Source organism: Pteropus alecto, unplaced genomic scaffold (assembly GCF_000325575.1).
Source record: "Pteropus alecto unplaced genomic scaffold, ASM32557v1 scaffold25, whole genome shotgun sequence".
Lineage (NCBI taxonomy): Eukaryota > Metazoa > Chordata > Mammalia > Chiroptera > Pteropodidae > Pteropus > Pteropus alecto.
This window is the reverse complement of record NW_006441955.1, coordinates 33136827-33149256: the sequence shown is the minus strand read 5'-3', so window position 1 is coordinate 33149256 and position 12430 is coordinate 33136827. Positions and strand designations below refer to the sequence as shown.

The following is a 12430-nucleotide window of genomic DNA, read 5'->3' as shown; positions in this document are numbered from 1 at the left end:
AACCTTTATTTGGATTAGATTGAGGCCCACATTAGTGGTGATATGTGTATGACAGATGGATATAGATTTTGTTGTTATTCTTACTGGAATAACTCCCGTGACCAGAGTTGAAGCTCACTGAGGAAATTTAGAATCCAATATTCGACCAAATGATTTTAGAAAATTTTCAGGATTACAGCTAATGCTAAAACTTCCTAAGGGTTAAATGCTTGTGTTACTTGTTAATTTCAGAGCTCCTCTACTTCTGTTTAGAGAAAAATGCCCATCAGTGTGGAAGACAGTAAACATAGAATCACAAAGATATCAAATGACTTCATTTTTGAAATATATTTCATGTAGTCTGTTATACTAAGCTACATAGTTACATCCTTCACATAAAAGACATTTATACACTAAAAATTCCTCCAAAGAATCATTGACATAGCCTTCCAGTAAGACTGTTAAATCCTTCTTTTCCTGTTTCTCAGAACATAACCTACACAATATGTTGTCATGTCAGTGTAATAAGTTTATTACACAGAGTACATTTAGCAAAGATAATGGATGGTACCTAGAAGCATATGCTTTTTTGCTTATTTAATCATTTATTTATCCATTCAAGAATCACTTATTGAATAGCTAACATATGCCCAGAATCTCTCTGTGGAAATTGTCACATCTAATATAATCTGATATATAGAACAGGTGAGGTCTCCAAGTTGCATTATGTTAATCTTACTTTTTCATGATATCTGCTAAAAAAAAAAAAATCTCTGAACATATTTATATTGTGTATATTTTTTACTCTGATCTTTAGAAGTTTTTCTTTACTATTGCAAGTATTATCTTTTTAGAATGCTCCACATAGTATTTCCCCCAGCAATATCATAATTATCCTTATTTCTAAGAGGAAATATTTTACTCTTACTTCAGAGCCCACATTTTATTTTTGACATTAGGACTGTAACATCAAGAGTATTTCTGACAATTTTTTTGATTCATCTGCCATTCAGAAAACATCTAATAAATAGTCAAGCCACTGGACACCATGGAAGGGCTAAGGAAAACAATCATACATTTCTTCACTTGGGTTAGATGCCTCTCCTTTTTCCCCAGAAGTACTTCCTTCACTCTTAGCTATGGCAAAAAAAAATAATAATAATAATCCTATGCTTTGAGTAGGTTGGCATTAGGTCGATTTGCATAATTAAATAAAAGATTTACAGGCAGCCCAGTTACTGTAATACAAAGATCTCTGGAAATGAAAGTCTTCAATCTCCTTGCCTGACTACTATCTCATCAGTGATTGCTTTTTTTTCTTTTCTTTAGGGGAGAATCACCAAACCCAGAAATCTAACTTGTCCAGAGAGTCTATCAGGAAGTTTTTTCCAAAACGGAAGTGCTTTGTTTTTGACTGGCCTACAAATGACAAAAAATTATTACTCCATATTGAGGAAGCATCAGAAAACCAACTGGAACAGAATTTCCAGGTGCAATCCAAAAATTTCTGTTCCTATATCTTCACACATGCAAAAACCAAGACCCTACGAGAGGGACTCATTGTCACTGGAAATAGTGAGTCTCCTTTGTTACAGTCTGTCTCTCTGTGGTTCAATGTGTATGATGAAGCTGTGATTGCTCTCTGGATTTGTCCGTAAATGTCTTCCTTAGGTGATGTGGAAAAGCGGATATTTATGCCACACACAGATATGCATGTTTCTTCAATAAACTTTTCCTATATGAGGAATTACTGAACCTGCTACATCTCATGAAACTAGTACACTTATGACATAAACACAAACTGCTGTTAAGAATACACATCTGCATGTGGATGAAACGTTCAATAGGATAAGTGTTTCTTGGTGAGGATTCATGAGGTACTTTGTAAATTTTCACCAGATAGAAAATAAATAGTGCCTGAAAGCTCACTTAGGGTGTGAGAAACAAATTTATATATAATCATATGTACAAGGCTGGATTCATGAACGTGCAATGTGGGCAGACACAAAGTACCCTGTGCTGAAGTGGGCCCATGCTTGGTTTAATATTTATATCACTGTCCTGAAATTCTTGATATGTTTACAAGGGCCCCCACATTTTCATTTGGAAGTAATGCCCACAAGTTATCTACTTTAATTACCTGTAAAATACACTCTTTTTAATTTTATTTCAATGGGAAAAGTGTTCTCAGAAATCTGTGAATATATTGATTGAGATTATTAATTTAATATTATGATGAGATGAATTCATGAACCATAAAAGAGAGACTGGATAGGAGATACAGTGATGTTACTCTAAGGAAGTCAGTTTGTAGGGGAGCAAGGAGGAGGAAACAAGCCAAGGCCAAGGAGGAAGATTTGGAGGAAAAGAAAAAGAGAAAAAACAAAACTTCATTTCAATAAAATTGTTGTGGTTTTTAGAATGCTGATCTCAAAATCTCTAAAACAGTGAATGGGAAATTCCTGTCTATTCCCTAAATATCGTATGTCTTTCAGGGCTGGCCACTCTGGCAGAGACCTATGTAAATTCTATCAACAGTGGAGCAATTCCTTGTTTGGAAAATGCAGTGATAAATCTGGCTGAGCGTGAGAATTTAGTGGCACTACACGCGGCAGCCAACTACTACAGTGAGCATACAGTGAGCAGATGGCCCAGCGAGTGAAGTTCCCCACAGACACACTCCAGGAACTACTGGACCTGCATGCAGCATGTGATAAGGAAGCCATTGCAGTGTTCATGGAGAACTCTTTCAAAGATGACAAGTTGGAGTTCCAGAAGAAGCTTGTGGTAATATGTCTTAGCATATACTCTGTCTCTTTCTTGTCTTTTTAAGACCTCATTGTTCTCTTTGACCTCATAGTTCATGTGTTTCTCATTGTAGAAGGAGTTTAGATTCTTGTGAGTGACAGGACTCTATTGGCTATAATTGTTCCTTTTTCTGAAAGATCAGTTCTTTATTTTCTGTCATGAGAAAACGAATAACCATGTGCTTAACATCTTGAAACAAATACACATTTATTAGCTCAGAGTTCTTCAGGTCACATCCTAGCATAAGATGTATGGGTGCTACGCTCAGTATACCACAGTTGAAGACATGGATCAAATGTGCTAATATTAACATCTGGCGGCTCCATGGAATTTCCCCTCCATCTTTAAGCCAGCAATGGTACATTATATTTTTATGTTGTTTCTAGTCTCTCTGACTATCTTCTGTGCCACCAACTGGAGAAAACTGCTTTTAAAGGACTCATATAGTTAGATCATGTCCACCTGGTACTCTCCATTTCTTAAAATCAGCTTGTACCATATATATAATCTAATCACAGTATTACTATTGGTCATATTCACAGGCCCAGGCACTCTGTAGGGTGTGGACATCAAGGGAGAGAACTCTTAGAGGAAATCATAATTCTGCCTACTATCGGACCTTCACTAAAATTTGTCTTTGAGTCTGGTTTTGACCATCCTATAGGATACAAAATTTCTCAGTTTTTATAGAAGAAAACCAAATGAATTGAAATTTATAAGTACAGGAAATATATTTTTATCCATAGAAAACCAAGTTTGCAAAAGAAAGTCTACTTCTAGTCATATTGAATTTTCCACTGTTCATTGTCAATAGATGGATCACTGTTAACCCTACTACTGGTAAAAGAACCACAGATAATAATGGATTGCATATTTGAAAGTTGCTGGACTTTCCTTTCTAAATCCTTCTTTCCTTTGAATTTCTCCATATTTCTCTGGCAGGAAACAATAGAGGGCAAAAAAGGAGAATTCTTGCTTCAGAATGAAGAGGCATCTGCCAAGTATTGCCAGGCTCAGCTTAAGCAGCTTTCAGAGACTCTGATGGAAAGCATTTCCAGAGGAATTTTCTCTGTGCCTGGAGGACACAATCTCTACTTAGAAGCAAGGAACACAGTTGAACGGTCCTATCAGCTGGTGCCCAGGAAAGGAGTTAAGGTGAGAAACAAACAGAGGGACAAAGAACAGCAGATTGGGGTCAGAGGGTTCTTTTGAAAATCTAAAACCAGAGCACTGTTTGTGCAGAGAAAGCAGAGCATGACAATATCTCTCCATTTTTCAACTTTTATATCCACAGTTAGTTAGATAATCTTAAATAAACCAGAAATATATCTTCCCAAATATAAAATTTGTTATCAGGAATCTAGATGAAAGAGAATATTCCTTTCATTAAGCAAACAATGTAACAGTTTTTGTGCTAGGTACAGGAGATACATATTTAAAGAAACAACATTGTTTTCAAGAAGCTTAAGATCTTACCTGAGAAGGACATATAGTCAGTTGGTTATAGAAGGATAATGGTTATCACACAGGTAAACACAGATGGTTTTGGTGATTATGATGATGGCTGACATACGTTGAGTGCTCACTTCCCAAATCTAGTGTATTCTTAGGTGCTGTGTTTGGATTCTCCATTTAATTTTCACATAACATGAATTAGGTACTGCGGTCCTCCCCATTATACAGTTGAGAAATGTGATACACTGAGAAATTAATAAGTTACACCTAAGAACACACAGCCAGCAAGTGGTAGAGCTGGTAGGACAGCTTCATGTACCTGGCAGCCTTTTAAATCTAAGAGGAAAGTTAAGGAAATCTTCCTGGCTGAGGAGGAAGGAACTAAAAGTTGATGTATCAATAAATGATATCTGAATAAAGAAAGGATAAAGAAGCATCCAGTCAGAAGAAAAAGAATATGCGGATATTGCAAACATTGCAGGATGGGTGTTTGTAGAACTGCACATAAATCTGGTTATCTGTAAACACAAGGTGGGTGATAGGCACCATCATTAGGAGAAGAGACCTAGAAAAGAGGTTACTGTTGAAGATTTTCATATCTAATTAAGGAGGTTGGATTTTTGATTGTGGCCATGGAAAGAAAAGAACTGTCGTGGGATCCTTAGAAGGATGAAGAATTTAGCGTCCAATTTGTAGGTCCATTGAGCAATAATTTTCCTAGCAAGAGTCTGTACTCTTTCTTGTTTCCTCAGGCGAACGAGGTCCTCCAGAGCTTCCTGCAGTCACAGGCTGCAATAGAGAAATCCATCCTGCAGTCAGACAAAGCTCTCACTACTGCAGAGAAGGCCACACTAGGTAAGGAACAGGACTCAGCCCATGTCAGGGTGATTTAATTCCCGCAGTGCCCTGTGACAGGGGTAAGAGCAAAACCTTCCTGAACCAAGCAGCTTCTTCTCCTTTTGTGAAACAACCTAGCTAAATCTGAAAATAACGAGAGGGTTTGGTTGCTCATTCAGCCATTCAGTGCCATTCCATCACATTCTGAAACATGTTTTGCTGGTGTGGCTAGTAGGAATATTCAGAGATTCCTCCCTGACATTTTAAAGTCATTTCAGTCTTTTAGCTTAGAAGGTCACAGCTTGGCTTAACTGTCATTTTCTTCCCTCTGTAAAACATGTGGAGAACAGCTGAGCGTGCCAAGAATGTGGCAACTGAGAAGGAACTGGCACTGCTAATACAGAAAGTACAGGAACAGGAGGAAAAATTGAAGGCTCAACAGAAAAGCTACAATGAAAACATGGCCCAGCTGAAGATAAAGTTGGAGAGAACGGAGAAAACCCTACTGGAAGAGACAGAAAGAATGCTAGAGCACAAGCTGAAGGTAAAAGTCTGGGTGTGGCTGGGCATTGCATTAATGACAGTACCTTGTTTCCTCAGGAAGGGAAGCACAAAAATTTTAACTAAAGTCATGTATCCAGAGAGAAATCCAAAGTCCTGTGATTCAGGGAAATGTCAAAAATTCTGGATCATTCAAAAGCCCTAAATCTATAAGACTCCGTACCTTCTGTAGTATTAGAGTTTAGTGGGTACAAATAACATGCCCCAGGCTCCTGAACTGCAGTTTGTGGTGATTATAGGGTCTCACCGTGACCCCCAAAGGAATAGGACTTCAGTCCTATTGTTTTTTGGCTGTTTGATACAACCATCAAAGAGACTGGATATAGATCAATCAGGTCTGAAAGTTTCAGATGTGTCTGATGTGAAGTATGGGATGCTGAAATTCTAACATTTGCTGCAGTCGTTTCCAGATCTGACCGATTTATTCTATACACCCAGAGTACCTTGCATTCTTTGTCCCAACCTGGATTTGATTAGCCAGTGTTCTAAAGAGTCAGCAGTTCCTGTTATTTGTTACACATTTGTGGTCATCCTCCCCAGCAAAACTGAGAAATAATTAGAATTAAACCTCCATCCTCCCCAAAGTGCATTCCTAGGTCTGGAACACATTCCTGGGATAGCTGTCAGGCCACAGCTCCTCCCCATCCCCCATATGATGGTGCTAAGCAATCATAGGAAGTTACAAACCATGGATTCTCCCACTACCCAAGTCAAAATGTTTAGAAATATTAGATAGACTCATCCAAGTGCATGTAAGTTGGTAGAGAAATAAAACATGTGCTTAGCTGTTGCATTTGTTAAATACAAAGTGCTGATAATTGGGGATTTTCAAAAGAGAACTCTTTCTTTTTTACAGATCCAGAAAGAACTATTTACTGAAGGGTTTAAAAAGAAATATGAGGAGATGAATAAAGAGATAAATCAACTCAAAGAAGATAATGAAAGGTCGAAAATTTATTCACCAGAGAATATTTCAAAACTCCTTTCTTTGGCAGAAAATTTGTTAACTGGAATATTCTTAGGTGTTAAACTAATCACTGAGACGTGAGATGTATCTACAATTCTGCCTCTATAAAGCATGTTTAAAGGGTATCGTATGTTTTAATAGCCTATCACTGTGGCTTATTTTTGAAGTATGTGTATCATGGTGGGTTCATCTAAGAAAAGTTTAAAAAATAAAAAGTGATTATAAGAATATCAGGGCATGATATCCAAAGTTTTAAAAAAAAAACCCTTAATTTTGATTTAAAATTAAATCAAAATTTAATTTAAAACCCTTAATTTAAAGAAATGGAAACAATTTAGAAGATAATAATTTATTCATAAAAATATCTTAAGCAAAGTAAAATGGCAAATGAGAAAATAAAGAAAACATTGGCAATCTATATTAGAGTTGTGGAAATTATTTCTTTAAGCTATGATGAGTCCTATTAAATCAGTGAGGAAAGAACCACAATCATATTTTTTAAATGGGCCTAAATATAAGAAGAACATAAACATGTTTAACTTCACCGATTATAAAAGATGTGCAAAGTAAAACCAAGAAGTACCTGTGTCACCTCGCAGATGTTCCAAAAGAACAGTATTGATAGAACACTATGTTGGCAAGAGTTTGGAGAAATTGGCAGTCTCTCCTATTTGCTAGTGAGAATGCAATTTTAGGCAAATCCATGTCAAAAATTCTAAATGCAAATACTAATCTAGCAAGTCTACATTCAGGAATAAATCTTATAGATTTATTTACCCAAGCTGAAAATGACACATGTAGTGGTATATTTGTTGCAGGATTGTTGTAAGTCCAAAAGACTGGGACCAACTTTAAATTCCCTCTGTCAGATACTGATACAGACATCCCAAGATATACTTACAAAGGAATACTCTACAGTCACTAAAATGAAAGGAGAAGCTCTATTTGTATTAACGTGAAGAAACCTACAAGATTTATCATAAGTAAAAAAAAGATGCAGAACATGTATAGAGTTGTACCACCAAATTTAAAAATAATGAATATGTGCATATATGATCATCTATCTGGAAAAATATAAAATAAACTAGTATCCATGGACACAACAGGAATGAATGCTCATAGTTGAGATGAGACATGAGGATAACTAACCTTATATTGTATATTCTTCTGTGCCTTTTACATCTTGTATGGGTTATTAGTTATTCAAGCGTGAATAAATAACAATTATCAAGATTAAAATTGAATAATAACACATGAAAGGGCAAGTTTCCATGACAAGATCAAAGTATTTAATACTACTAGAAATACCACAAGTCAGTTCAACAGAAAGAGTCTACTTACTACAGCAGAAAATGGAAATTACAAGATGTGCATCTTAATTTTTTTGTCTGTTGAGCCTCTCAACGTGGCCTTGAAATTCTAGACTTTAATTTATCTTCAGATATAAAGTCTACTGAGATGTCAACTGGAGTGGTCTTCAAATTCCCACCCCACTTTTATAAAAATGGTGATTTAGAAGGAAAATTATTTTCAAAGTCAGCTCAACATTTTAGGAATTCTTTTCAGCAGTACAAAGCTTTAGACTTTTCTGGCTAAAAAGAGTTTTTTGTAATTTCACGAGTCATATGTATTTTCTTGACTCTGGGTGTTTGCACACAGGACACAGACTCCCTTAAATACCCCGGCTCCTCACTTTATACCCTTTATTTGCAAGCCTCTGTTCCTCCTTACCCTCTGCTATTTCCTGATCTCCTGAGATTAGATGTAGTTTTCTCCTTGCGCTATCATTATGCTATGACATCTATGCTACCATAGCACTTTTACATAATTGTGAAATAAAAATGACCTGATTATAGCTGTCTCCTTTACTGCTTCATGGTCTCATGCATTTGATGATACTCATCATCGTATATTTGGCTACCAGCACAAAGCCCTCCCTGTAAACACCGGGTGTTCAAAAAATAGGGGTGAACATGTGCACGAGCTGCCCCAGTTACCATTTCCTTACTATATTAACTCTCTAGGTTTAGGAACCAGTGCATCAGGGATTTGCAGATGCAAAATGGACATGAACACCTGTTTGAACCTGCTGCCCTCTTCTCTCTGAGGGACTGGCCACTTCCTGTGCTCTGGCCTACTCAAGCTTCTCTCCCATGACCATTACCCAGCAATGAAGCTACTACCTTTGTCTCACTGTGCAATTAAGACATTTAAAATTGTAAAGAAAAAGTGGTATCTTGTAAACCTCTCATTTAGAGCATCATCGTTCCATGCATTCGAGGGGCTTCATTTGAAATAAAACTATGTTTTTGATATGAGGATTTCATGGAACATGATACCCACAGGTGACAGAGGGATAAAATCTACAGGCACAGCTCTAGTGTCTGTGAGTTAATGCCCAGTTGTCTTCGATTTTCCCCATCCAAACCCACTGGAATGAGAAGTCCTGTAGCTGAACCTGTCCCCAGACCCACTGGTATCACCAGATGAATGCTCCAAATACTGCAAATTTGTATAGAATTCTGCTTCCCCATCAAATCTCCCAACACACATGACCAGCAATACAAATTAGAAACAGTTAACACGAGAATGGTGAAGTGAAATGATCACTGTTTAGAGAAAGGAAGATATCAGGAGTGAGGTGAAGGGCGATAAAAGCAAAGTGAAAAAGTCTTCACTCACTTTTTTAGTTAGAAATTGTCACCTCTTGGACTAAATTTACACAAATCTTAAGATTAGGCTCCGGTAAAAAGACCTCTGCCATTCTTGAAAATTAATAAATAATTGTTAAATTATTGAAAGAATCAAAGGTCTATACAAGGATGCCTTCTAACAATTTTGGGGGAAGGCAGTTTCACGACCAGTCTTTCACATATTTTGGTAGAGTAAGAAGGGAGCCGCTTCAGACATCTCTACATTCCTTTCGCTAGTTCCTCAGATTTGTCTATATCCTGCCTCATGAGTACTCACGAATGTTGTTGTCTCTCACTTGTTACTGGTATTGTATAATCCTCACAGCATCTATTTATTATAGAACTTCTTCATTTTTAGAGGGGATGAGATGCAAGAACTTGTTAGAAATGCAAAGAAAAATAGAGGAGATTTTCTCTCACAGGACAGGAAAAAGCTTAACAAAGCTGGAAGACTGACAAGACCGTGTCAGCTAGTCTTTTTTGGACTATTCAGATGCAGGTTAATTCTGCCAGTTATGCATACATTGAGCAAGACCATTTAAACAACCTCTGCAGCCTGGGAAATCCTTCTCTGAAAACAAAGGGCTCACTCCATGGTGGATGTAGGAGCGTCTGTAGATTCTCTGGCCTTGAACTTACTATATCAGAAGCTGGGTCCTCCCTGGTGTGTGGAGAAGCAAGGAAACAGGTACAAGCCCTGGAACATGCACAGCTGGCAGGAGCTACTTGGCCTGCCATACTTGTGTCTTTTTCATACCAGGGTATCAGGACCTGATTGATTCTCCTAACGATCACATATTTTAAGCCCCAGTGACTTCATTATTTTTACTGACTCTCATGCCAATTAATAAACTCTGTTGTTAATTCAGAAAAGAATGTGTCCTGTACTAAATCACCAAATGTAAAGGGGTTATTCTAGATTTGGTCAAACTACATGCTTATTAACCATTCCACAGCTGTAAATTGGAGTCGGCATGTAAACATACACAGTGCAGTGTTCATGCTGAAATATTTTCAAGTTGACTCCTTTCTGGATAATATCATTTTCTCTAGTTCCAAACTGCTATTTTCCTGAGCTTTGTCTCTTTATTTGCTTACCAGCATAAAGCACTTTTACTGGGCCCTGCAAATTTATCAATTGCCCCTGTTTTCTGTCCAAACCAAGCAGACTAGTTAAATTCCTTATTTCAAGCCTCCTTTTCTATTTGACCTACTTTAACATATTAACTCATCTGTTCACAGTTGAACATTAATATATGACAGACTTTATGTATCATATTGATTACTAGGTGCTTGTCTAAGAAATGAATGAACAATAAATTCCAATACCCAATACCCAGCAGAAAATGTTTCCTGATAAGTGATTTTTGTTTTTTGAAAGAGAATGTACTTTACTTTTGTGTATTTGCTTTTTAGGATTTAAAAATAATTCACAGTCATTAAAAGTATTCACTAGACACATAAAAGTAAAAAATAAAAAATAAATACAATAACATTAATGAATTAGAAATACTGCTGATATCAGATTACATAATATTCAAGACTCTGATCTGCTTGTTATAGGCATATAAATGCCTTCATAAATAGAACAATTTTGTTCCTTTCATGAATTGAATTATTCTCAGCAAACACGTCCAAATGTATCTACAGAAAATAACTTTGTTCATCTGGAAAGGAGTTTGGAATGTAGGCAGGAAATTTATTTTTTTATATTATTAGTGAATTAAAAGTCTTATCAACAATAAAATTCCTCTCCATTACAATGTAAAAAAGAAATCTTTTTTATTATTGAATAATTAATACTGAGTATATCTTGATAGAAAGAAAGTGACTAGAAAGTCAGGATAAAATTTCACTTTATTTACACATCGAAGCAGATGAGAATCTTTTACATTGCACAATTTTTTTTAGTATCAATAATATCCTGTTTTCCTATAAGAGGACAGGACAATGTCTTAAATCCTGAACTTTCTGTACCTTCCTTCATAGAATTCACCCTATGCTCACTTGGGAACTAAGGTTAGTTGCCTTCCTCTGAAAGAAAAATCAAAACTTCTTTCATCTTCCTGAGAAGAAAGGGTTGCATGATAGAACCCAGGTTAAGTTCCCAAGGTGTCATGGAACCTAGAGCTCTAGTTTTCCAGGTGTTCACATTTTAAAAGGCATGGAGCCTAGATAGTTGAAGACAACCCTGGATTCTCAAGCTGCCAATGGTTTTGTTTAGCCCTGTAGAGTTATACTGACATTCAAAATTTTAGAGAAAGGACTCTTGCATACTTGTTCCAAAGAGACACTCTAAAAAAGACATGGACAGGAGGCAGAAAAAGTGGCCTAAACAATAGAGGCTTTGTTCATCCCTCTTTAACCAAATCAAAGTTGCGACAGAAACACGGAACAAATAGCAAGCAAAGTCGCATGGGATCTAGATGAACAAAAGCACTACAACTAGGAAGAGAAATAAGAAATCACCCTGCAATGAGAGGAAGTGAAGATGTGAGGCTTTCTGCTCTCAACTGCCTGAGTGGGACAGAGGCTGAGGCAGTTGTAGCCGACAGCTGCAGATGCCTCTTAAAGGGGCCGTGTCTGCAAGCAAACTTTTGCAGTGGTGGACCTGCTTGCTCTGAGCACCAGTATTGGGTCAGCTGCTCGGGGGGCACCAGGGAGTTACAGGAGGACACTGAGTTGTTGGTGTGAGGGCCAGAGGTGAGAATCTCTCCTGGGCAGAAGAGCTGGTGGTATCTATTATTCTTCTGTTGAGCCCTTCCCCGTCCCAGTGTGTGGACTCAGGGCTGCCATAGCTGAGACATCACCAAACTGGATAACAGAGGTTGCTCCACACAGAGAATTCCCTGAAACTCCACATCTCCCACCTCTGGCCCCACTCAAGCCACATTCAATTTTGTCATAGATGAGTTTGGTACTCCTTGTTAAGCCAACTCCAGGACTAACACTGGTGGCAGCTGACCTCAGTTTCTGGCATGGCCTTCTGAGACAACTATAAGCACAGCATCTGTGGGTTGCTTGCTGAATCTTAACAGGTGGACCCAGAGGGACACATTCTGGGGCTAAACTTGGCCTGTAGCTGAACCCCTCTCAGGACTGTGCCATTGGACACCTGCTACACAAAGCC

General features: G+C 37.5%; 1 protein-coding gene across 1 annotated transcript in view; it reads left to right on the top strand.

Moving 5' to 3' along the window:
- LOC102886100 (guanylate-binding protein 7) overlaps positions 1–6906 on the top strand; it is a 15518-nt gene extending 8612 nt beyond the window's left edge. Inside the window, 7 exon segments of the mRNA XM_006919389.3 lie at positions 1309–1554; positions 2475–2611; positions 2614–2766; positions 3730–3942; positions 4995–5097; positions 5430–5623; positions 6497–6906. Of these exon segments, the coding sequence (XP_006919451.1) occupies positions 1309–1554; positions 2475–2611; positions 2614–2766; positions 3730–3942; positions 4995–5097; positions 5430–5623; positions 6497–6688 (1238 nt within the window). The 3' untranslated portion in view covers positions 6689–6906.
- The last annotated feature ends 5524 nt before the right edge of the window (positions 6907–12430 follow it).